This window comes from Agelaius phoeniceus, chromosome 8 (genome assembly GCF_051311805.1).
Source record: "Agelaius phoeniceus isolate bAgePho1 chromosome 8, bAgePho1.hap1, whole genome shotgun sequence".
NCBI lineage: Eukaryota > Metazoa > Chordata > Aves > Passeriformes > Icteridae > Agelaius > Agelaius phoeniceus.
In genome coordinates this window covers 33,969,109-33,995,807 of record NC_135272.1, presented here as the reverse complement: position 1 = coordinate 33,995,807, position 26,699 = coordinate 33,969,109, and the positions used below count along the sequence as shown (strand labels likewise).

The following is a 26,699-nucleotide window of genomic DNA, read 5'->3' as shown; positions in this document are numbered from 1 at the left end:
GCATCCCAAACCAGCAGGTATTTGTATCACCTCCTGTAAAATCCCACATTCCTGAGACAGCCCATCCTGTGTGATGCTCCCAAAGCTGGTTTATCTTTGTGGCATGAAAAGCTGAAATTAATTTTGCTCACTTTTTTCATTCAAGTGGAATTTGAAATTAAAAGATGTGCATTTAAACATGACAGTTTTGAAAGCAGAACCCCCCCCCCCCCAAATTTCCCAGTAATGTGCACAGAACTGATAATAAAGCTCAGCTGAGAAGGAATTTTCCCATTCTCTGCCAAGAGAGTAATGCAGTAAAATTTAAGAGTAAGAAAAATATGTTTTATGTACAGGGAAAGAGAGAGGTGTGGATGTGTGCACATATATTTTATTGTATTTCTACTTTTTGATGTCTCATGCCTTCCTTGAAATGCCCAGTAGGTCATGGTGAAGCATTCCTTGCCTTTGTCAGTGAACATTGTTGAAATTCTTGGATCCCACCTGAGAATAAAGGTTATTCTGCTGTGGTGAAAGCACTCCAGTGTTAATGGCATTTTGATTTGTGTGCAGGTAACTGTACCCAGGTGTCCTTGGAAGGAAGAATGCAATCTCTGGTTTTCAGCCAGCTACAAAACATCAACTTAAATAAGCCACAGCTAAGAGTGGATTTAAATTAAAATGCATTTTTACAATGAAGGCTAAATCTGGTCTTGTTGATCCTCTTCTGGTACCTTCACGATGAAGTTGGTTGAAAAATCAGAAAAATTGGCTCATGTTGTACAGCTGTTGTGTAAACTCAGTTTAAAAGTTCAGAATGAACAAGTTTGAGATGTAACCTGGCAATGGTGAGGAAGAGGAATCCAAGGGAGGGAGGGAAGGACCTGTTCTGTGTGCTCAGAAGGAGCAAAAATGTGTTTTTACTGTGTTGTAAATCACATTAATACTGCTGTAACTCAGAGTCTCTGTATTCTATATGAGAGTGCCCAGCTCAGACATGCCCACTTCAAGAAATGGTCCCAATTTAACCAATGCTAATTAAGGCCATGATCTCCTGCAGTAATGAGAATTTCATTAGCAAGCAGTTTGCAGAATCAGCCTGTGGTTTTACAGCAGTGAGAACGCTGTCAGATCTCTCCTTTCCCTGTCAGTGGCTTCTGGGAAAGCAGCTGCTTGTGTAGGCTGGGAATATGCAATTTTCACTCCCTCTCACTGGATTAAAGGCTGTGTTTTCTGTGCTTTAATCTCTGCTCAGTGACAGTTGCTGCAACAGAGAAGGTAACCTCTTTCTGGCTGTTTTTTAGGTTGTGAAATATATTTTCATGCACTGTTCCCTTTTTTCTTTCTTTGCTTTCTGAAGAACTCCTTGTCCTGTCAGGTTCATATTTATTGCTTTCCTGGCAAATGCTGTTCCCAGTCAGAAGAATACCATGTCAGAGAAATGAAAGGGGATATCTGTTGGCAGTTTTCCACAGAGGTTTGAACCTGTTCTCTACAATTCCCTCCCTGGGCCAGCGTGGGATGCTCACGGTGCTGAAGGAGCACGGTGGAGGTGCAGGCACAGCTCCTGGCCTCTCCTTCTGCTCCTCTTTGTGCCATCCTGGGGCTCAGCCTCCTGCTCCTGCCTCTGGGTTGGTGTTACTGCTGCAAATGCCATGATTTGTAAGAGTATTTCTCTCTTTTGCTGAGGTCTTCCACAAATTCTTCTCACACCAATTTGCTTTTTAGGATCAGCCCTGTTAAAAGCCTTTATTATGTTGCTTTTAAATACCCCAGGTAAGACTGGCATGGGGAGGAATAAAGGAATGGATTTGGTGGGTTTTTTCTGGTTTTACTTGCTGTGTGAAACTGAATTACACATTTCAGCTCATGACAGTGAGGAATATGGGGAGATATCCTGATAGGATTTCCTGAGTAGCTGTAACATGGCCTGTCTCTTTCTGAAATTATCCTACTGGAGGCAGGAAATATCAGCTCTATTAGTGAAACAGCTCTCCAGCTATTAGTTTTTACAGCTTTAAATAGTCTTATCTCAATGGATGTGTTTGCCCTGTGGCTCATCTATCACCCTAAAATGTTTTATCAGCACCTGAAAAAATCTCAATGAGAAGAATAGCCTCAGATGTTGCCCATTCAAGGGTCTTTTGGATACAGAATTTTATTTTTTTTTTTAAAGGGTCTTTTAAGATCTGATATTATTTGCTGGCTTTTCAACCCTGTTTCATAGCTCCTGTAGCACCACTTCTATAAATGCTCCTCACCAGCAAAGAAAGGAAATCACAATAGATTAAAGGAAAATCAGGTTAACAGGCAGCAATCTCTGCCCATTCAGCCTCAGACATTTGTGAAAATAAAGGATTAGGAAGAATTACTGCCAGGTACTAGCTGCAAAAAAAAAAAAAACCCTTTTGTGTCATCTTTGTCTTCTCTAACAGTTATTAGAGGTGTAAGAACAGCTCTCAGTGTCAGAAGTGATCTGTATTTGAAAGGAGCAGAAGTCACAATGATGTGAGATGTTGCATTTTTTGTAAATTTTGTACTGTTTATTTGACACACACATGATGAGTACCTTTGTTTTTTTTTTTTTTTAATGCTGTTTCTAGTTTAAAAACAAGTTTGTGTGTGTGTTCAGGTCTGATGGAGAGGAGATGGAGACAGGGGATGGGACATGGAGGGGTTTTCTTTGTCTTACCCTCTTCACAGGACTTTGGAGCTTTCAGAGTAGGTGAACCTGTGCCAGATTTGGCCTCTGTCACAATGAGACATTATTTTTATTGGAACAAAAGCCAGAAGAGGAGAATTAAGTTCAGCAAGGTGAGTTTTTTATGTCCTGGGCCTTCCAGAGACCAGCCTCACACCAGAAAATAACAGTGTTAGTAACAAAAATGGTGATGCAGTGGGGTTGTTGCAAAAATCTGGAAGTATTCTTTGGTTGTAAATTTTACCATATATTTGCCACCTTATTTTTTTCACAATTAAAATTGGTGGGAAGCTTCTTTTTACTTTTGAATGAGTTTTTCCACAGAAGGAAACACATTCTGAGTTCTGAAGCAGGGAATAAAACTGTTTTCCCAGAGGAGAAAAAGCAACTTTTTGAAAAGTGCACTGGTAATTCTGTAAACAGCTGCTTGCTGGCTCCAGTCTGATCTTCCTTTCAGCTCTGATGTGTTTCAGTTTTTCTTTTAACAGGAAACTGCCATTTCTGTTTGGTGAAACTGTAGAGGAATTAATTAGAGGGAGCAAAGGCTCCCGAACTTGGGACATGAACTCTGCAATGGATGTGTTGCACTTGCAGGCTCCATTTTCATGGTGGGCATTTTATTTTCAAGTGTGATAAATCCTAATTCAGCAAATTAGAGAATTGGTTTGGGACTCCAGCTCACCAGAAAGCCGCAGTCACCAGTGGAGAAGGAGCAGCAATGGAGAAGAGGACAGTGGTGGAGAAGAGGCAACATTCCCCCTGACCCATGGACCCAAGGAAGCAGAAAATGCCCTGTGCTTGCTGTCATAAATTTCATGTGTTAGACCTACCTCTAATTAAATCACGTTGCAAATTATGTGTAAAACCTGACGGTGCTTTTTGGTTCTCTCTGGAAAATGTGTTAAGCTCTAGGAAATTCTGTCTCCTGGGTCCCTGCTCCTGTTCCAGCCTCACTCCTGGTAATTCACCACTCCTTCTGTGTGTTTATTCACCACTGAGATGTGTGTGGTGAGAGGCAGCAAAACAAAGGCAAGCAGCAGAGGGAAGCTTGAAAATTCCACATGCTGGGATCACTGTCATGGTTTGAAGTTATATCTAGAGGGTGCTCTGTGTTTATAATCTTGGTTTATCTTTTACTGATGTTGAAATATTGGATGTGTGCTGTATTTCCCAGCCAGCAAAGGTCTCATGGATGGAGAGGTCTTTCTGTAAGTGGGGGTTTTTTTGTTTTCTTTTTTGTCATGGACAAATGATTAACAACTGAATCAATTGTGCCAGAGGTTGAGCAAGCTGTATCACACAGGCACATCTTGGGTTCAGGCTGGGGCAAAGTCATTTGGAAGAAAAAAAATCAGGCACAAAAGGCAAACAGAAAGCTTTGCACAGCCTGAATCATCTCCCCCACCAGTTTGTCCTCAATGTCTAGAGGGCAGTTTATCACTGTGCTCAGTAACTCTGGGTTAAAGAAAGGCTGCCTGAAATACAATTTTTTACTTGGAGCAGATTCCTACAAGGATTCAGTTAATGTGCCCCTCTGTGTTAAATTGTTATCATCAGGCTGCCAAACCAGAAAGATGTCCCAGGCAGTTGCTGATTTTGCAGGGATGTGGCTCCACAGGCAGAATAATGTCATTTGTAAGGTAACTGTGACACATTAAGGTGTAGTACTCATCCAGGTAATGGCACTGAGCTTGTTGGGTTTGTTTGTTATTAGTGAATCTGAATCACTTTATATATAGCACCCATCATTGCCATGCTGAGCAAATTAAAATGTATTTACTCTTTGTATCACCAAAGCACTCAGAGATGTGTCCCAGGGTGAGAGATTGTGCTGCTAAAAGCCAGAGTTGCACTGAGTCAGCCTCTGTCTTCTCAAAGACCTTGTCCAGTAGGGAGAAGAGTGGGAAAACACAATGGTACTCCTCATTTTGTGCAGGGAAACACAGATTCAGAGAACCTTGCTCTCTCTAAGATGCTCTAGGCTAAGACTAATAGGAAAATGAAAGGAAAGACTCTTGTGTCTCAGGAATCAAAAATCCGTGCCTGGAGGGAGAAGCAGCCGGATGTGAAGGCTCAACAGGCAACCAAAGAAAAACTTCCAGGTTCTGTCTGATCTGCCTTTGAAAGCCCAGCTGAGCTGACTGATGGCCACCAGCCCATGGTAAGTTCTCAGCCCAGTCAGGACCATTTAAGAGAGAGAATGACTCAGTGTAGCAGCAAGAAAACACCGAGACATTACATTTGACACCCTGACAGGTCCTGCTTTCATGGCCTCAAGACTTTGGGGATGTGGAGCAGGGAATCTCTGTGGCATGGCCCAGCCTGGGCTGGGGCTCTTGTCCTCCCCAGCAGCAGGAGAGACAGGGAAGGGCACTCTGAGAGAAAAGGCTTTCCCTGAGGCATGAGAATAAGTGCTTATGCCTCGTGTCTGACCTTCCTCTGGAAGACAGACATGAAAAGCAGCCATAAATAAATGATTCTGCACTCTCTTCCTAGAAAGCCGACTTGAGTTTACTTATCACTTCCTTCTTGCCAAGACTCAAATATGTTTCATTTGTTGAAATATTCATTTCCCCCATCCCTTGAAAGGAGCATTGCAAAGGAAGGTGCAGATTGCTCCTCGGCAGAGCTTTGCTGGCCTCGGGAAAGCCGTGTGTGTGCTGACCAGCCACTGCAGCGTTTACCTTGTGAGCCTGCCAGCTGCTGGCTCATCTGCTGTTTACAGGGTGGCAGAGCAGCTCTGCAGGTTCTTTTTTGTGCTTGAACCCTGTTCAGGCCCCCACAGCAGGCAGGGTGGGGGTGTTGGTGGTGTGGGACCTGCAGCAGAACCTCGGAGCGATGAGCGCCCGGCTGCTGCTGCTGCTCTGCGCCGTGCTGGGCACCCACACTGCTTATGGCTTTGGGTGAGTGAGAGCTTCTGGAGGGGATGGCAGGAGAAACCAGCAGGGCCAGCACATGCCTGGGCGTTGTAGGGGCTGTAATGGCTGTCCTGAGTGATTTCTGCAGCTCTAATGAACGGCAAAAGACATCAACGAAGGGCAGCAGCGTTTCTGCCTTCAGAGGAGCAGTCCTGGTGATGAATTGGAGCTGACAAATTGCCGTGCTCGTGCTGTAACGTGGAATTCGTTGAACATGCAGCCTCCTTCCATGCTGGCTGTCCCACAGAGGGCTGGGCACCCGGGGGGTTGTTTCCTTCAAGTGCAGAAGTGGTGGGAATGTGGCTGAGAGCTGTTCCTGTCTCTGCTGGTGTAATAGATTTTGCTGTTTCAGAGAACTGCATCTTGTAATCTTTCCAATCTAACTATATTTTTGCACTGTTCTCTGAACTTTGAGCTTTGATTTCATGCCTCAGCAAGCTGATGAGGTTTTGTAATTCCTTTATTCAATGTGATTTTTAATATGCTATAATGGGAACCCCATGCCAGGCACTAAATCATACTTAAAGCTTCAGCTGATGCTGTTCCTTGTCAGGGTGGAAGAATTGGGAACATCGCTGTGGTAGTTTCCTTGTCAAACTGGGTATGAAAAGAAACTAATTGTCAACATTTTACTAAAGCTCCCCACTTGAAGGAGGTGCAACAAGGGAGCATTTGTCTGGGACAAGGATTTAATCAGAAGTCCTGAATCCACCAAAAGAGGAGGCAGCATTTTAACTGTGGCATTGTGGAAACCTTGGAGACAGTGAGAGTGGCTGGGGTGAGCAGTAAAGGCTCACACTTGGGGTTCAGGTTCATTACTGGGTTGAAAGGGACTAATGTGTTAATGACTCATGAGCTGAGAGTACAATCTAAGACCAGTGTCTTTGGCCAGCTTGGGGGAAAATGGGCTGCTGGGCAAAGAGAGACTCTTAAGCCAGGTTTTGAGAAATTCTGAGTGCATGCCAGGCCTTTTCTTGAGATTGATGTTCATCATGGAGATATGTGACCTTGGGGCCACGGAGTGAGGGCAGCAGCTGGTGGTGAAGGTTTTACTGCTTGCACAGCTTGAGGTGAAGCCCAGATTGGTGGACTGTGGGTTTAGTTTCCCATGCAGGCACTGGAGAGTGGATCAGGTTTTTACAGAATCCGTGCCAGTGGAATGAATGCCATCAGGATGAGGACTGAAATCCAGAGGTTGCATACAAAGCGTGATGAGTGTTAGTTCTCCTTGGTGTGTGGTTTCACACAGGCGTAGGCTGAGGGGCCAGGCCCTCACAGCTCACAGTTTCACATCCTGAAGCTCTTGTATTGTTGGACACAGTGGCCAGGAGTCCCTGAGCCCCAGTGTGGCCAGGGCCAGGCACGCCCGCTCCGCCAGTGTCCCACCACAGCCCCGCGACTGCATCCTCTCCTCCTGGTCCTCCTGGAGCAAGTGTGACCCCTGCCAGAAGAAAAGGGTGAGTGTCTGTGCTCTGGGGACCGCTGAGAAACCAGGAGGTGGGGCCTCCTTTGAGCCATGTCCCTTTTGTCTGCAGGGTTGGGCAAACTGAGGGGGGCTGATGAGGAAAGCCCTGTACGGGTGAGACCACGGGCTTTGCTTTCAGGTGGCTTTTAGCTCTTCATGTCACCACCCCCAGTGATTCCAGTGCTTTGCAGGGTGTCTCAGGTGTAAGGCCAGGCTTTGCAGGGACTTTCCAACACAGTCCTGTCTTTCCATCGTCAGTGCAAGGCACCTTAGCCACTAATGGTCCCCTGTGGGACCTGGAGACGCTCGGTGCCTCTCAGGATTAAGATGCTTTTTTCTTGTCTGCCAGGCAGCATTTTCCACCCGAGAAGCCCCATCAAATGAAAGTAATGATCCCAACAGCGTGAAGAGCAAAATCCCCGTTGCTAGAGAGACCTCTGCTAACAAGTTGGAGAAGCTGTTCCCAGGCTTAAGCAGAAATAACCAGTGATGGGAGCTGGGGGGAGAGCGAAGCTTCATATCAAGGAGTTAATCTCAGAAGCTGGGGAAAAAAGGAGGGACAACATATTGGATGGAGTAATTGACTGCTTCACAGCAGTGTTGTGGGCGGAAAAAAATCCCTAATGATACAGAGGGGCAAGTAAATACACTGACAGAAAATAACAAGGGATGTCGTTACCAGCGCTAATTGAAAGAGAGGAGATGGAACTGGATCCTTCCTTACTCTTGCAAAGTCCCGCACTGCACTGTCAGGCTCATTTAAACAAACTGTCAAAGAAAGGCAAACTTTCCTTCATCCCTCCCAATCCTCAACCCTTCTTCAGTAAAATTAAAACTGTCGCAGATCAGAAACCTTTGAAACGAGGCAAATTACCAGCTTCACACTTGTGTGCTGACACTTTTCTCTTTTAATATGACAGAGCGCGCTTAGATCAGATCCCGGCGACACAAAGTTTGTTTTTCAACCAGAGAAGCGTAAAATTCACCATTTCTGTGCACTTGAGTTAATATTTTTTATTTCATCACAGTACAGGTTTGCCCGCCTGGAACAGCCCTCTCAGTTTGGTGGAGATCCCTGTGATGGCTCCGACAGGGAGGCTGAGCCGTGTGTCACCAACAGCCCTTGCAGGAGCAGAGCTCGCTGTGATGGCTTCGTGTGTGCAGTTACAGGTAAGGATTTGGGAGCTGGTGCTGCCCAGGTGTCATTCCTGAAGCCACTGTGCTGAACTTTGTGCTTCCACTGGAGTTTACTGGGCCAGAGGGATGCCAGGAGCTGACCTGCCTCCTTCTGTGCTTGTGTTTGTGTCAGTGAGTCTATTGGCCATCTTTAGAACCTCCAAACAGGAAATTGTAACCTGGTTATGTCAGCAAAATCTGTAGCACAAGGGACAGCAACAGGAGCTCAGCACTGAATGGGGCAAAGGAAAAGCCTCTGCTCTGCATCTTCCAGTGTTTTGGTGAGACTGAGAACATTCAGTAATTTTGGACATGGGGAGAGAGACAAAAAATAATACCATATACAAGGCCTGCTGAAACAGCATCTTTGTTCTTTCAAAGAAACAAAAATTACCAAAAACATTCTGTACTTTTTATGCTTTTAATTATTGGGGGTTTTTCCTAACATGAGCAAGGAATTTTAAGATTATGACGCTTTTGAGTGACTGAGCAGATGGACTTTGGGGATCCATGCAGATAGAGAAGAATTATTTTTTTTTTCCAGCTAGATTTGAACCATTCATTCCAGGAATTGTTTGTTTTGCTCCTAGACTCAGTGTCAGGGAGTGTGAACACAGATTGTTCCATGGGTAACTTTCCCCTTCCATCCTAGGGAGATGCATTGCACGGAGGCTGCTCTGCAATGGGGATGACGACTGTGGGGACCAGTCAGATGAGAAAAACTGCAAAAAAGTGTTCAGGAAATGTGACCAGAAGATGGAAGAGTACTGGGGAATAGAGAACCTGGCAAAAGGGTAAGGCTGTGACTTTGGTGAGATGCTCTCTTACTTAAGGCTGAGCATGATCTAATGTGACTTCAGACAAACACTGAGCAGAGGAAAGCTGGAGCAGTTGCTGTGCCCAGGAGTGAGCTGGGATCCAGGAACCTGATCCAAAGCCTGGGGGACACTGAGCTGTTGGAGCAGGTCCAGAGGAGGTCACCAAGTTGGTCAGAGGGATGGAGCAGCTCTGCTAAGAGGAAAGGCTGAGGGAATTGGGCTTGTTCAGCCTGGAGAAGAGAAGGCTCTGGGGTGAGCCCTTGCAGCTTTTCACCTGAAGGAGGGAACAAAGATGGAGGGAGGGGATTTACAAGGGCCTGGAGCGACAGGACAAGGGGGAACGGCTTCCATTGCCAGAGGACAGGGTTAGATGGGATATTGGGAATAAATTCCCTCCTGTGAGGGTGGGCAGGCCCTGGCACAGGTGCCCAGAGAAGCTGTGGCTGCCCCTGGATCCCTGGGAGTGTCCAAGGCCAGGCTGGACAGGGCTTGGAGCAGCCTGGGATAGTGTAGGGTGTCCCTGCCCATGGCAGGGGGTGGGACTAAATGACCTTTAAAGGTCCCTCCTAACCCAAACAGTTCCATTAATCCTTGGGTTTGTATTCTTACACCCTGTATGGGTTTGGTGGGGAGGGGAAAAGGTGTTCAAATTCTTTTGATTTCTTCCATGACATTGAGAGGTGGTGGAAGTTTTGTGCTTTGTATGAGGGTGGTAGAGTAAACCTGCCTATTAGCAGCTCTGTGGGGATTAAAATCTAAGTCTGAATTGATTCAGCTTTTGCAGGCTAAGATTGTGACAACTTTCTGTAAGATCAGACTGTGTGAAAAGAGGGGGGTTTTTTTCTTACTCTGCAGGGAAAAAATTGCTTTTTACATTAAAAAAAAGAAAAAGGAAAATCATATTGCAAGAAAAAAAATTCTCATTATTCTCTGGAGATATGGTTTCTGCACATGTCATTACTAATGCTTTGTACTTCTGAGTTTAATCAAAATTAAAAATAATGTTGGACAATTATAGGAACATGCTTCTCATCTCTTTGAAGCTACAATTGCTCAGTAATTTGCTTTTAGTGGACTTCCCTTTTTTTCCAGATTGTTCTAAAATTAGAGTTAATTTTTTTACAGCTTCAGTGTCATTATCATGCAAGCCTTTCTCCCCAAAATCAGGAGAGGCAGATCCAACAGAGTCCTGGAGCACTGATAGTTTTTTTGTGGGGTTTTTTGATGAAGTTTCACCCCACCAGCAGCAATGGGAAAAGCAAGTGATGGGGTTTAATCTCCTCATCTCCACAAACTGCAGTGCTGCATCCTTCCTTAGAGCAGACAGGTTAAGGTTTCTGTCCATCATCCACTGAAATCAAAGGAAAACTCCCTGTGCTTTCAGGGATTACTTGAGCTGTGGCTTGAGTCCCTCTTTTCTTGTTCCCCAACAATTTTTACTGTGATCTGCTGACCTCTGGTTGCCCCTGAGCCAACCTGGCAAAGATTTTGGCTGATAAACCAGAATGAAGACATGGGAATTACAGATCAGTCTGGGCTGATGGCTTGGATGGGCAAACCTGTCTTTGAAGGTTCTGAAGGGTGCTGTGGATATTTGGGGATAGTCAGAGTGAGCAGCCTGGTGGGGAGCAGTTTGTTCTGCTCTTCCTGGAGAGTTCCAGCAAAGGCCACAGGGTTTTTACTGCCAGTGCTGGTGGCAGTAACACTGGTGTCATTCACAGCTGGGGGATGAAAATTGCCATTTATATTCATCAGGTGTCAAAATTCAGCTCTGTCTTTTGCTTTCTCATTAGTCAGGTCCTTCTGCAGCCTGGGTTGGTTGGGCAGTGAAAGAGGCCAAGCTTTCTTTTGGGATTTCAGAATAAAGAAGTGTGAAACAAAGAGCCTGTGGCCAAATAAAACTATCTTTTGTCTCTCTCAGCCAAGACATTCGGTGTTTAGCTCTGAATTGATGGTGCCATAAAAGATTGCTGTTCTGCTTCACCTACAGGTTGAATATCTTCACAAACAACTTGGAGGGGTTGGTCCTTGACCACAGGTACTATGCTGGGGGATGCTCTCCCCAGTACATCACAGACACCAGGTTCAGGAAGCCCTACAACGTGGAGAGCTACACACCAGAGGTGCGTGCCAGACGTGCCTGCAGATAAACTCACACACACACATTCCAGTGGATTTAGTGCCCAAAGCTAATTGCTGGATCACTTTGTAAAAAAATCACAAAATTCTTGACATCCAATAGGATCAGGCTGATTTTTACCCTGTTCTAGAACATCCTCATACCCCACACACTCCACAATGTTGAACACACCATGGGCTTTGTGTGAAAACTTGTTCCTGTCATGTATCAAAGCTGTATTTCAAATATCATATATTTGACCTTAGTGCTTCTGATGGCATGATGTTTTTGAGTGCTGCCCACTTGAAAACCTTTTCTTTTTAGAATTTGTTCTTAAATTGATGTCTGTGTTTAAGATTTCACCTTCTTTGCACAAGATTGACATATTAAGTGAAAGCCTGAGGACCTTGCAGTATGGAGGAGATAGGAGCTTTCCTGCTGCTGTAAATCAAGTATTCTTGAAGTACCTGTGTTAATAATAATAGTGCTTTGCAATTATACAAGGCTTTTCATCTTCAAAGTGCAAGCATTAATTCACAACCATATTTGTGTCTGCATTCCTTCCCCACGCTTCAGGTGTACAATCACTGTGCAGGAAATGAGACGTGTTGTTTTTCCTTTCTGTTTAGACCAAAGGCAAATATGAATTTACAATGACTGAATATGACTCCTACTCAAATTATGAAAGCAGTGTCCTGAAGGAAAAAGCTAAACAGTCAAGCTTCAGCTTCGGTATAAAAATACCAAAACTGTTTGAACTTGGTTACAGCTCAAATGACATGAGGTTCGAGAAGTTCATGCAGAGGATGAAAAGATTTTCTTCAACTGTAAGCACTGCTCCATTTAATTCCCTCTAAGTGTGTGTGTGTGTGTGTGTGTTGGTTTGAGGCTCCTCCTCAGGTCAGCAGCCAGCACTGGGATAAATCAAATCCTTTCCCCAACTGGATTCTGCCATTTGTTCAAGGCTTGACTACCCCCACGATGCCTTCCTTTGTGTCTGCAGCATCCAGGAGCTTTTCCATTCAGCTCTCAGCCAGGATCTGGGCTGCTTGGCCTTTGAAATCAGCCACAACTTTGTTGAGAGGACTCAGTGATGCTTGAGGATCCCTTCCAGCTGTGGAAATTCTCTGATTCTCAGTGTGGTCTGTCCACTGCCCTGCTGGGCATCCACCTTTGAATGCTTGTAGTGAAATATTGAAACTGAAAAGCCTGTTCAACTTGAATCTGTAACTCCTACGACTGCCATCATTTGGTTTTGGTTTTTTTTTCATCTGTTATTGCCATAAACAAAGGTAGCTCATATCAGTGGTGTAATACTATCCCCAATCTCTGTCTCCTTTCAGTATAAAGTGTACTCAGGAATGGCAAAGTATTCCTTGCATTTGCTTCCTGCAAAGTGGAATTCCTCACAACAAGATCAGAGGTTGATGAGAAGCATCTGCAACAGATACCCATAAAGAAACCAAATATTAAGTTCTGAATTTATTATTTAAGCTGCAGTATTCTATACTGATCCCTCCTTGATGTGCTTGTCCTGCTGGCCCAGACAACTGAACACTAAATCCTTTGAACATAATGGAAGACATTTTCTGTTCCAGATTTTGATGCCAGAAAGGGGAGAGAAAAAAATTATCCATGTTTACATATCTACAAAGAGCCATATAAGTATGTGTGTGTGAGAGAGAGAGTGTTTGAGTTTTCTTTCCTTTCAGTTTTGATAAGTCTGTGAAATACGAATCTGGCTCAGCCAGAGAGTGACCATTTCCCATACAAATAATGATTTCAGATGTCAGAATTTTTCAGGAGGAAGCTTGTGAGAGATGAAGTTTCATTAGGGGTAAAGCAGGCCTGCAGGATGCTGAGGTGTCCTTGCATTCTGGATGTGCCACAGCAGAACCTGGGCCCTGCCTTTTCCTGTGCCCCATCGTGGCCTGACTCTCAGCAACTTTTACTACTAAAAGTTTTGCTTTTGCAAAAAACAGGAGATTTTTTAGGAGATGGAAAATAGCAGATTTCCAGTTATAGGATTTCCAGTTGGAAACGGTGAAATCAATAAATCCCGACCGGCGCAGATGGTTTAACTGCAAATAACAAACTCCCGTTGTCCTGAGAATGCCATCCCTCACTCCTCCTGGGTTCTCCTGCCCTTCCTGCAGTCCAGCAAGTTCCTCCACGCCCGTTGTGAGCTGGCTGTTGGTGTTTACAAGCTGAAGCCCCGGGCCCTGATGCTGCACCACGAGTTCCTGCGGCGGCTGCGGCAGCTCCCGGTGGAGTACAGCTACGGGGAGTACCGGGAGCTCCTCAGGGACTTTGGGACACACTTCATCCAGGAGGCCACTCTTGGAGGCATCTATGAGTACACCTTGGTCATGAACAGCCACGAGCTCCGCAAGGCAGGTACGTGCAGCTGATGGTGGGGAAGGAGCTTTGGAGGAATGGGAGCCTCCTGGAGCCAGGTCTCATCAGCTCTTGGAGGTTCATTTCTCACCCAAGGTAGCTCAGCTGCCTTTGGAGGCATAAAATCAGCAGGATGGCTTCTGTTGGAAGCAAAAAGGTTTAATAAAAGGCAAAATAATAAACTCTTTACAGAGAAAAACAGCCAGGTGCAAGAGGTTCTTGCTCTTGGTCAAACACCTCACAAGAGCAATTTCTTTGTTCTCTTCTTTTTTTTTGGTAAATTGCCCAGGTGGGACTTTTGGCTCCTGTCCAATTAGCTATCCTTAAGTTTGAGGTGAAGTCCCCCAGGTCCTATGAGATGCCTTTTTCACCTCATTGAGGAGAGAAACTTCTGGGCTTCTTTCCTTTTTGAGGGGACAAAGGATAATTTTGTCACTCCATCAACAGGGGGGCACATTCCTACACTTTGTGGCTGGATTTTGGGTGGGAAAACCTCTGTGCAGGCACACAGGGATGGCTCAGGTCTGAGAGGGAGAGGGAGGTGATGGGAGAAGCATCAACAGCATCTCAAAGAAACCCTGCAGGAAATGTGGGAGTAGAGGCAGTGAATAAAGAGGTTTTCAAAGCATGCTCAGCGTCATGGGCTGGATTTAGTTCACAAAGCCCTGTGGCAAGCATTTTAGACAACAGCATTTTAGAGGCTGACAAGATGTTGAGATGAATGAGAATCATGGATCTTAACAGTTCTGTTAGCTTTGAAAAGCTTCACCCAAGATCTTTTTCCACTGCCTTTCAAATGGCAGTCCTGGAACACCTTTAGCCTCGAGAGCTTTTCCAGCATGTTGGAAACAGTAAATAATTTGCTGGGTGACTCTTGGGCCTGACATTGCTCCTGCTCTTTGGCTCTGGCTCCCTTTGTTGTGAGAAATGATGATTGTTGTGTAGGACAGAGTGAGCAGTGTGACATTAATCAATAGCTGCACTCTCAATTATTTATTCATTGGCAGGGGAGTGAGGAACTGCCTCTGCTGTCTGTTTGTAGAGGCATTTACTGGGCTCTGCTTTGTGTAATACTCTGCTTGTTTGTTCTTCTGCTGTGTGGGAAGTTCCTTACCTTGCAGTCAAAGAGAGGGACAGAATTTAGATTCACATTTCAGGTATTCACATTCTAACAGAGTTTCCCAATTTCTCAGCTGGTGCCGTGGGCCCAGCTGGGTTGGTGACTAAAATCCTCCTCTTCCAGCATTTACCTCTCATTTCCACTTGGCTTCTGAGTTCTGTAAAATGTAGATATTTCATTTCATATAGTTCTGTTAAGTATCAAAAAAACCCTCTAAAAATAACCTTCTTCATATCTTTCTTTTCTTTTCCTAAAGCAAAAATACTTATAAATCTCATTTTCTCTGTAGGTGGACATAAAACATGAAACAATTGTATTAAAACTTTACAATTTTTGTGTATTTAAGGTTATTCTCTGAGTGATGTCCAGAAATGTGCACAGAGGGGCTTTAACATTGCTGTGAATTTTGGTAAATTCTCTGCGGGGCTTGGAATAGATTTAGCTGGCTGTAATGCCCTTTTGAAAGAGATTGGAGGTAAGCATGAAACATTTCTGCCATTTCATCTCTTTGTCATAGTGAAAGGAAGGGTTTTGTCATCTTGCCTGCCTGAACTATTCCCCCACTCCCTCACAGCCACTTTTGAGTCTGGGGGCTAACCCCAGCCAGGCTTAACAGAGGGGGAAATACCTCAGAGCTTGGGGTTTTTCCAAGATTTTCTGTGTAGAGAGTGAATATCTGCTCAGCATCCCAAGGATGATCAACCATCACCCACCTGGCCAGCTCTGTGTCAAATATCAACCCCCAGCTCTCAGCAGGGCAACCCAGCACGCCTCTCTTTGCATCCTGATGGGGAAAACAGGGAGGTGATGGTGCTGTGGGAGCCTCTGGGGACGTGGGGAGCCGGGGGTGTGCACAGGAGGAAGGTGCACCTGGAAACCCATGGGGGAGAACAGGGAATATTGAGGAGCATGGGGCTGTGGAAGGACCTGTGAGCTTCAAACCACGGGGAGGGAATTCAGGGGAGGGATGCAGGGAGCAGGATGGAGAATTCCTGCAGGGGAGCAGGAGGGACACAGGACACACTGTGCAGGGAACCAGGTGAGCAGCACCTGTGGCCTTTTTCCTTTGCCCTCTGGGTGGGACGGGTCCCGCCTGGGAGCGATTTTGGTGTCAGTGATGACTGCAGCCCACAAGGGCACAGGGTGGGCTCTTCCCTGAGTGCATTTTTGCAGACAGCACTGCCAGCAAGAAGTTTGTGGAGGATTTCCAGGTGCTGGTCCGTGGAGGAGCGAGTGAAGAAATCACCACCCTGGCCCACAAGGACCTGCCCACGGCCCAGCTCATGCAGCAGTGGGGAGATGCTGTGCAGTACAACCCTGAGATCATAAAGCTGAAGGTACTGCACCCTCCCCTTCCTCCAGCCCCAGCTGAGCTCCTTGGAGAACTCTGTGTTTAAATAACCAGGATTTAGAGAAAAAAAAAGAAAAAAAACCCCAAAACAACAGGAATAACAGACTATGGTGGTGTTTGTGGGTCCCCAGGATGAGGAAAGAGATGAGAATCTTGACTCCATGTTTAAGAAGGTTGATTATTATATGATATTATATTGTATCATATCATTATATCATATATCATATCATATTATATTAAAAATGCTATACTAAAACTATACTAAAGAAAAAGAAAGGAGATCTCAGAAGGCCGGAAAGGAAAGAACAATAAAATCTTGTGACCGAACAGAGTCCGACACAGCTGGACCATGATTGGTCATGAAGTAAAAACAATCCACATGAAACCAATCAAAGGTGCACCTGTTGGTAAACCATCTCCAGACCCTATTCCACAGTCATCACGTAGTTATTGTTTACATTTCCTTTCTGAGGCCTCTCAGCTTCTCAAAAGAAAAATCCTAGCAAAAGGATTTTCATAAAATATGTCAGTGACAACAGACCTTATTGTGCAGCTTCTCTAAGTGAGCATTCAGAAATGCATATATTTTATAAGGACTTCTATTTTCCTTGATGTTTATCAATTTCTGTGAGCACCAGTGACCATTCTTTGAGGTGCATTTTCATTGTGCAGCTTAGCTGAACCTTAAAAACAGGAGTTAGGCTTGGAAGAGTCGAGGATTTTTGATCCCTGGAGAGTTTTAGAAATGCAAAAAAGCAAGCAGAAGTGTGCAGCAATTCTGCCTCATCATCTGTAATGTCAAAATGAGTGAATAGTACAAAGGTGCAAGAGAGCATCCTTTTAAACAGGAGTTTGGACTGGTAGAGGTAGAAGTTGATTTATAGTTGTTTTTCCTTAAAAATTTAAAATTTAATTTTAGGCAAAATTTAATTTTAAGTAAAATCTAAATTTAAAATTTAATTTTAGGTAAATTTTAATTTTAGGCAAAAATATTTACATTTGTAAAAGGGGTTTGTTTCTCAAGAAAGAAGAATTCTAAAAAGGTGAAGCAAGCAAAAAGCCGTAATTTGGAAATACAGCCAGTGCCCATCTGGCACTTGCTGCAGCCCCCAGGGTGCTGTGGGTTGACCTTCCAGAAATGCCCTGGGAGGTCTCAGGGCAGGAGACAAGAGAAATGCAGCCCTGTGCACGAAATCCCCCTCTCAGAAAAACCTCCCATGAGGAACTGAGGTGTTCTTTGTCTTGCCTGGCATCGCTGACCAGGCTGCCCAGTGAAAAACCTCAGGCAGATGTAATTTGGATTTGGTATCTTCATTTCCATACCAATATCCCTGTGGGGCTGGAAGATCAAAAGTACCAGTGGAGTGTGACTAAATGTCAGGCCAAGAATGCTTAGTTAGGGAAAACTAAAGCAAATCAGTTCATAAATCATCTGCTGGAGGGACTTGGCAGGTCACTCTTAGTGTATTTCCTCATTTGTATGGTCTGAATTCAAAAAGCAAAGTATGGATCACAGATAATTGATGAAGAGTGGATGTGCAGCAGCAGGAAATGAGGATTTTTTTTTTTATATTATTGGAACATTCTTTAGTTCTTGTAGTGTGAGCCTGTGTTGGCAGGAGGGTGATCTTGGGTGCTTCCTGTGCGTGGGCTGCATGGCAGCATCCCTGCAGGGAGGATGGGAATTTGGGATGATCCTCTGATGGCACATGGAATTATCATCCCACAGGCAGCAATGGCTGACTGGCAGCGTTGACACCCCACTTGAACTTTCCCTTGTTCTCAGGAGGAAAATAAACGAGTGAGCCAAAGTCTCCTTGGTCCTGTGCATTCACTACACTCTGCAAATTCTTTTCTTCTCTCCCTGACCCCACCTGCAGTTGGAGATCAAATCCTCTCCCTTCTGGAAGGCAATGAAACCCTTATCTGGGCTCCATAAGGATAAAAACCTGCCTTGAAATGCAGGAGTGGTGAAGGTGGAAGTGCTGGTGTGAATCCCTGTCACTGGTGCCTCTGGCTGTGCTGGGGGAGATTTTTGTGGACGGTTTTTAGGGGATGTTTTTAAAATCAGAGTAAGAGCTCACTCAGAAAATGTAAGTTTGGGCAAATCTGATCTAAAAATGTCTGTAACAGAAAAATGGATGAGAAAGGATTTAATTAAACTCCCGTGCAGCTGAGCCTGTTTCTTATCCAACTGGTTGGCTGCTGTATTTTGTTACACAGAAAATTTTGTTACTCCTCTGGTGTTGGAAACCAAGGGGAGCATCCCTGGGAGTATTCCTGACATTGTGGCCTGGTTGTTCACAAGGTTTTAGCAAACAGCAATGGGAAACCTGGAGTCTGTGCCACACAGCTTCCATTTCCCCCTCCAGCTGTGCCACCTTGGGATGTTGATGGGAATTAACTGGGAATTAATGCAGTTTCTCCCCTGCCTTTAGGCAGAGCCACTGTATGAGCTGGTGACTCCCTCTGACTTGGCTGATTCCATGAAAATAAAGGAGAATCTGCGCCGGGCTCTGGATGAGTTCCAGCTGGAGAGCAGCTCCTGCCGCTGTGCTCCCTGCCTTGGGAATGGCATCCCCTTCCTGAGAGGTACTGGGGGGCTGCTCCTCTTTCCTGCCCTCTTGACTGAATTCACAGAATCACTGGGTTGGAAGAGACCTTCAAGATCACCAAATCCAACCCAGCCCCAGCACCTCAACTCAACCCTGGCCCCCAGTGCCACATCCAGGCTTTGTTAAACACACCCAGGGATGGGGACTCCACCACCTCCCCAGGCAGCCATTCCAGAAACTTTATCTTTAATAAGATAAAGAATCTCAGAATTTATTCCAGCCTTTATTTCCCTTGGCACAGCTTGAGGCTGTGTCCTCTGGTTCTGTCAGTGCTGCCTGGAGAGAGACCAACCCCTCCTGAGCACAGCCACCTTTCAGGGGGTTGTAGAGAGCGATAAGGAAATTAGCTGGGGATTTGTGGGGAGCTTGTGGCAAGCAAGTTGCTCTTTAGTTTTTCCCATCATTTCTTTATCAGGGAATTGCTCTGTGTTTTTTAAGTTGCTGTGTTTGTAGATTCCTGGTAAGTAAAGACAGTAAAGTCAAGGGATGCGTCCTCGTCATGGGAGAGACCATTTTTTTGTATCAGTTTAAAGAAGAATTTGTTACTTTGCAGTTATGCATTTAAAAAAAAATCCTTGACATCTTTAAGTCTCCTCCTTTTGATTTTAAGATTGCTTCCATCCTCCTGGAGAAGTGACTACTCTCTCAGCATTAATTAGTGTTTGTAAAAGGGTTTTGAAGATGAAAAGCCCCATATAAGCACCACAAGCACAGTGATCACCACCTCCCCCTGTTTCTGATAGAAGCTGTCCTCCTCTGTGAGCAGGCTGTGATTTAAAAAATGAAGGGGAAAAATAAATTGAATGAAAACTGCTCTGCCTAAACAAGAGATATATGATGTGATGAGAGCTTCTAACAAAGGGACCATTTTGTCAAGTGCCTAATTCCAATCTGCATCTGCAAAAGTCCTGATGAGAATTGTTATCATCAAATTGTATCTAATGCAGAAATGATCACTTCAGGTACCAGCAGCTGATTGTAGCACTTCAAGCATTTGTCTCGTGGTGACCTTTGTTTAAATAACTTTATAGGAGCTGAGTCCAGGTTAGTATTTAATTTAGGAGCTCCTCAGCAAAGGTTTTAAATGGCCATATATTTTCCTAAGTGGGAACTCTTCTCCAGGTTCCTGACATGGGATGCACATCCCCGGGCAGCCAGAGCAGGGATATTGGGTTTTTCCTCTGCCACAAAGCCAAGTTAGGATATTCCTGTCCTGGTTGCTCATTTTTGATGCTGCAGTTTGTTCTTTATCAGGAGCTTTCTCCACCTGCAGTGCTGTGTCCAGGTCTGAAAACCCAAATACTAAAAGGAGCTGCTGGAGTGAGTCCAGAGGAGGCCACAGGGAAGGCAGGATCAGATGAGATGTTGTGAAGGAATTCCTGGCTGTGAGGGAATGGCACAGGGTCCCCAGAGCAGCTGTGGCTGCCCCTGGATCCCTGGCAGTGCCCAAGGCCAGGCTGGGCAGGTCATGGAGCAGCCTGGGACAGTGGAAGGTGTCCCTGCCATGGCAGGGGTGGGATGGGATGAGCCTCAGGGTCCCTCCCAACCCAAACCATTCCAGGGTTCTGTGGCCTCTTTTGCAGAAGAGCAGGAGGACTCTGTGGTCCCCTGGCTCGTGGAATTGCAGCAGTGAGGCTGAGGCTGAGCTGCAGGGCAGGAACAAATGCCTGGGGAGGTGAGAGGGGTGCAGGGCAGTCACAGCTCCCCTGGTTATTGGTATTGATCCCTTCAGCACTGGAGAAAAATGATGCCATTTCCCCCACTGTCCCTCGCTCCCAGAAGATGAAGTGCTGGGGAGAAGTGGGTGCCTGCTGGGAAACGTGGCTCTCTCTGTGTAATTCTGTGCTGTGCTTGCTTCCAGGAGCAGAGTGTGAGTGCCTGTGTCCCCTGGGCACCAGGGGCACCGCCTGTGAGATTGGCTCGAGCAGAGGTGAGAGGAACAACCCCAGCTGTGCCAGGGTGGCCAGGGGACTGCTGCCAGCCCAGTGCACCCAGCTGGGCCCCTGCAAAGGGGACAGATGTACTTCCCCTGCCCGCTTCTGAATTTCTGTGCCCTCTTGAGGGGGTGGGTTTATTTTTGCATGTATGTGCCTTACAATTGGATCAAAATAGGAATTCCTGCCTGATTTACAATCCCTGGAAGGCCTCAGGTCTCCTCCTTAGGAAACAGCTCTGTTTCCTAAGCTTTTCCCTTTGATAAAGCCAGCATGTTGCAAACTGTTCTCCACCAGATATGCTACCATGCATTTTAATCTTAAAATCTTATTATTCTGTTTTGAAGCATTTATTAATGCTTCTTGGTCACTTTATGTCTCCGCTGCCTCCTGACTGATGTTCTTAACTCCTTCTAGTTTAGGATCATCTATGAATTTAATAATTTTGTTTACTTCCTCCAGCTCATTAAGTTATGCTAAATAACACCAGATCCCAGGCACCCAGAGCTCTGGCACCAACCCACAATTTGATGCACTGCATTTATCACTGGCTTTGTTTACAGCCTTACCCAGTACTCATTCTGCATGGCTGTGTCCAAACTGAGCCAGGCTGAAATGCACTTTAAGCCAAGATTTCTTTGAACAAGGGAGTCAATTTTTGGGTGTTTCTAAGGCAGTCCATGGAGCCTTGAATGGTGGAGTCCCTGACACCTTGCTTCAGTCTGTTTTTCACACTCACAGTCACATCCAAGCCTCCCCAAGCTCACATCCATCCATTTGTCAACACTGTATCTTCATTTCTCGCTCCCCTTTTCTCCTTTTATGTGTTGCCTCCGTGATTCTCAGTATTTTGAATTTATGTCACTCACATGGTCAGGGTCCAGAAGAATCAGTGTAATAGGAAAAGCAATGGAGGGAAAGCTGAATAGTCAAGCTGTTGTTCAGTGAAGTGCTAACACTGCCCCTACCACCTTGAAATGTGGCTGAGCCCAGTTTAGTTGGTCTGTTTCCTATCTAGGCTCGGTCTAAGACAAAGAGAGAAACATCCTTCAAGCAAATATAAAGCTAATTGCCTATTTTCCCCCACCTTTCATGTCTATCTGAAGTGTAGTTAGAACAAACACCAGAAATGCTGAACAGAGAATTAACACCTCTGAAACAATCCCTCATTGTTAACGACTCTGGTGTATTGTTAGTGATGTGGACAGGGGCAGAGTCAAATTCAAATACAATCCATGGGAGCTGACAGCTCTTCCCGTGGAAAGAGCTGCTTGTTTCTGCTGCTCCTCTCCAGCTTTGTTGCTGTTTCTTTTCCAGATGCTGCTGTCAGTGGAGGCTGGGGGTGCTGGGCCAGCTGGTCCCCGTGTTCAGGAGCTCAGAGGACGAGAAGCAGACAGTGCAACAACCCTGCCCCACAGAATGGTGGCTCCTCCTGCTCAGGGCCAGACTCTGAGACTGCTCCTTGCTAGAAGGAATCACACAGAACTGATGGCCAGCCTGCTTGGGAAGGCATCACCTCACTGGCTGAGCCAGCCTTGCTCTGCCCATGGGTCTCACCCAAATCAGAAATTTCACAAGACACTGGGAGCTGGGAGGGTGTTAGGAACCACACCTCTGGGTGTGCATTGTTCTGTGGGATTGAATGTCCTTACTGACCTCAATATTTTGCCTTTTCCCTGTGTTTGTTGCAGTGGGCTAAATGAGACAAGCTTTATCTCTGTCTGTACTTGGTAGCTGCATGATTTCAAATTGTACTGGCTTGTTGGTGAAGGCTCCTCTGAGACAAGAGGAGACACTTTGATCTCACGTGCAGCAGGCTGTGCACTGATGCACAGCTCCTGTGTCGTGTGGAGCAAAACCCAGCACATTAAAGCCTAAATCTCAATGAGCACAGCAGTATCTAACGTGACATTTAGAGCCACTGTGCCTCACTACCCTGCTCTCACAATTCCTTGTACTGTTCCCACCCCTGCCATGGGCAGGGACACCTTCCACTGTCCCAGGCTGCTCCAAGCCCTGTCCAGCCTGGCCCTGGACACTTCCAGGGATCCAAGGCAGCCACAGCTGCTCTGGGACAAATGGAACATTTTGAAAAAGCTGCCTGCACATCCCCTGAGCTCCCCTGCCCTTAGTACCTGTGTTTGCCTCAGACAAGCTGTGGTTAACAAGTCTGGTGCCATGAAATCCAGTATTCCAGCTACTGCTGGGTGCTGTCATTATAGTGCAAGAGCTCTATTGCCATTACATTGCAAGGGCTCCACGTTGCCAGAGTTCCATACCTCCTTGATATTTCCTGTGGGCAGCTCCTCTAGGCACTGCCTCTTCCTTCTTCTCATAGCAGCCAACTGATTCCAGTTCCCCCCACCCAACCAATCCACTCTTTTATAACACTCTTCTTATTGGCTACACTGCAGCCTGTTAAAGTCAGGCCTGCTCCTAATCTTTAATAATTAACCCAGCTGCAACTCTTTAGGGGGTACAATTACTTTCTATACTACCTTTATTTATTTATGTTCTATCCCCCTACAGCTGGGTCTGCCCAGGGTGGGACATCTCACTCAGAGAGGGTTCACTGTGAAAAGAGACAAACTGGTTTGCCTTTTGTTACCATCCCTGGGGCTGTGCATCACAGTGCAGGTCTAACAAGAGGAGCTTTACAGCACTGTGCACCATTTCCTGAGCCTGCATCCTTCCAGGGACTTGTCCCCTGAAGCTTTGCTGGTGGTAAATGATTTTTGCAAAGGCATTTGGTTGGGCTTGCTGTGAAATAACCAGCCACAGCTTTGCTCCAGAAGGCAATTCCACCAGTGCAAAGTTGCTCATGAGTGCTGTGAGTCTTCTAACACATCTGCAAGGTCAAACCCTTCTTCTGAGGGGTTTTTAGCAGAGCTGGTGCTGGTGGGCTGGCATCATCCCTTCCTCTCCTTTCAGACTGACGTTGCCTGAATGCAATTCCTGTGAGAGCAGCTCAGGCTCCCTGACACCTGAACAATGGAACATGCATTTAGTTGTAGCCCTCATGCCGCCTCCACACTTATCCACAGGGCTCCTGTGACAGCTGTAAGAAAGGCAGAGCACATTGCATATGTAAAACAAGAGGGCTCCGTGCTCATTATGGCCTTCATCATTTAGCTGCCAACCCAAAACATTTCCCTTTTCCACTGTGTAGCTGCAGTATCTTTTGTGTGGTGGAAATTTGCCAAGAGATTCTATTTTGGGTCATGGTCAAAGAGGTCAGTGCTTGTGTGAAGGAGGGTATTCCTCCAGGTTTTTGGCAGGTTTTTGGCAGTAGAAGCTCTGGAGGGGAGGACCCTGAGCATGGTTCACCTCTGAGGACACAAACTGCAGTGTCATTGCCTGCCCTTCTGGAGAATCACCAGTGTAATCTGATTAAAGACATTTCTCAGATGAGTCAAGTGGCTTTTGTAAATTTAACCACCTTTCCTGATCATCAAGCTGGTTAAACACACAGCAGTGGTGCCTCTCTCCACTGCTGTGGCAAGGACAGCCAAGTGCAGCAACCTGACTTGGGAATGTTGTTCCCAAACCAGAAAAACACAGATTTTTTTGAAGTGGTGACAGCACCTGAGTTTGTGGCTTGTTTGTTTTTGGGGTTTTTTTTGAGGAAGAGAAGAGAGGTTTGACAATCATCAAGATCATCAGGACAGCCTGACTGAAGTATGAGTTCAGCAGTGGCTGAATATTCAGGCTGTAGGCTTAGAAACCTCTCATAAAGGACATAACTTTATCTTGTCCTTGTGATTTTGTGCTTTGATTCACCTAACTAATGATTTATTATAACCTGGAGGGCAATAAAAAATACTATGCTGAAGCTTTTATTGTTTCATTTTGGTTGGCATTAAATTTTGGTACCGTCTTTTACTGGTGTTCCTAATTCTCCCTCCCTGTGTAAGTTCAGGTTAATAACCCTGATGTGAGAGCACGTGTTCAGCACTGCTTCTGCTGCTCCTGCCCATTCCTCTGGTTAAGATTCTCCTCTCAGTGGGCTCCCCTGCATCCCATGTTGTGTTTTCACAAGTTTTCATGAGGAGAAGAAGAGCATAAGCATGGAGAGGCTGTTATTTATTTGCACCTCCCTGCTTGAAGACATTGCTGCTGGGATACCCTGGCTCTGGGAACTCCCAGGAGGGTATTTCAGGTGAGTTGTGACGGCCTCATCCAGCTTTCCCTGCACAAAACCAGCTGGAATCTCGCCACTCCAACATCTCCATCAGCAGTGGGGAGCTGGAGTGCTTTCCAGCCTGGATTCATGTGCTGCCTGTGGTGTCACATCACACAGACACTTCACCTGTGAGGCTGGAACCTCGTCCAGGCTGCGCCTGGGGCTTTGCAAACTCAGCATTGCCAAATTGCTCTATCATGCTGCTGTTCCTCCCACTTTCATGGATGGATGTAGCTGGTCCTGCCCAGGTTCTCTCCCACGTGGAGCTGTTTTGTTGGGAGCTACCCAGAAAGGCCATGCAGAGGTATCAGCAGTCCCCAGATTTCAAACTCCTGGTTTTACCCCAGTGAGCACCCAACACAGCTGCCAGATTTCAGCTCAAATCATGCCTGCAGGTTTATCTTCCTTTTATATCCCATTTTAATTCTTCCTCTTTCTGTAAATCAAAAAGCTAGAGTTGACTACAGTAATTATTACCATTATAAACCAGTATTTTTACTTATTTTAGCACCACAGGTCCCACTGTAGTGGACACGGTAAGGCAGCACCACCACCGCCAGTCCCTCCCCAAACTCACCAGAACATGGAATTTCTTTTGTTTCAGGTTTTTCTGGTGGGATTAAGAGTTTTGTATCTGCCTGTGCATCCCACTTTATAAAAGGGGAAGGCAACAATTTTTTGAGCTGCTCCTGCCAGGGAATTGTTGCCTGCTCTGAACTGCCAGGCTCAGAGGGACGCAGGAGTTGGGGCAGCTGATGTGACATTGACCCTGAGGTAGGAAACAGCTCTGTCTCAAGCACTGCCCTTATCTCCTCTTCTGTTAGCTGGTTATCTGGAGCCTACACCTTGCAACCTCAGGTGTATTGTCATCAATCATTCCCTATTTTCTTCTGCGTGCTGGTTCCTCTCTGCTCTTCCTTTGTTAATAACCCAGTTTGCCTATATCCATAAAAATATCTGATTGTGATACCATTTATCCAAAGCGCCACACATCCATCATGTGCTTATGAGCCAGATAAACAAGGTCTCCTGGGAAATATGCCTCCAGAAATATATAGGATAAATAACTGTATCAAATGTATGTCAGTGTGCAAGAGGGGAAAATCCATTCATTAAAACCCGGGTGGAACCGCAGTGTTTTATTGTACCCTCCAAGCTTTTAGTTTAACTAAGAAACATACATTTTTGCTGCTTATCTCATCTTGCACAACTCTCCTGCTGCCCACTTCAGCATGAGATATATTAGCTTCTTCCACTGCCATTGTAAATGTGTAATTGCTCATAATCTTTTCTTTTTTTTTTTTCCCCTAGACCTTACAGGCAGCTTCTTCCTTTCTTCTGACTTCAGCTTCGCTGCTCCTGGGTTTCAGCATGTGGATGTTTGAGCCCTGGGGTGCAGGGGGAGGAGAGGGGCACTCCCCACCTGCCTTTGGTGTTTGGAGGAAGCCCTTGGGTTTGTGTCTCAGTGCCTTAGGCTGGGAGGTGAGTGATGAGAATGAACAACTGCAGGTAAAAAATGGCTTTTCTGCTTTTGTTTATATGTTTCATGGTGGGATTTTGCATGCAGTTTCTTTAATCGCTTGGATTTTTTTTTTTTTTGGTTCTTCTGTGATTTACCCTTTTAGAAACAGCTCTAAAAGCTGAGGATGCAGGTTGTTTTCCTGCAGGCCCCATCTTTTCCCAGCCTCCAAGGCATCAGATCTTTCTGTTCATTAATTTCTCCCCTCTGGTCAAAAAAGAAGCATACTTGGTTTTCTGACTGAGGTGACTTTGTACTCATTTACTTGCAGGCATTTTCCTGAGTCCTAAGAAGTCAATGTAAAGGTAAGAATTGTTTGTGATCCAAACTGGTCCTTGGTGTAAGAGCCCTGTGTCATATTTCCACATAACCAGGCAGCCCAATGCCAAAGAAAATTCGTTAAA

At 45.6% G+C, this 26,699-nt stretch overlaps 1 protein-coding gene across 1 annotated transcript; it reads left to right on the top strand.

The window, feature by feature from the left end:
* The first annotated feature begins 653 nt into the window (after positions 1 to 653).
* C8B (complement C8 beta chain) lies at positions 654 to 24,470 on the top strand. Its single transcript, XM_054638547.2, has 12 exons — positions 654 to 5,583; positions 6,920 to 7,055; positions 8,092 to 8,233; positions 8,892 to 9,033; positions 11,048 to 11,180; positions 11,806 to 12,003; positions 13,333 to 13,573; positions 15,040 to 15,168; positions 15,867 to 16,030; positions 18,483 to 18,636; positions 20,521 to 20,589; positions 21,911 to 24,470. The coding sequence occupies exons 1-12, from the start codon at positions 5,519 to 5,521 to the stop codon at positions 22,060 to 22,062; spliced, it is 1,725 nt and encodes a 574-aa protein (XP_054494522.2). The 5' UTR covers positions 654 to 5,518; the 3' UTR covers positions 22,063 to 24,470.
* The last annotated feature ends 2,229 nt before the right edge of the window (positions 24,471 to 26,699 follow it).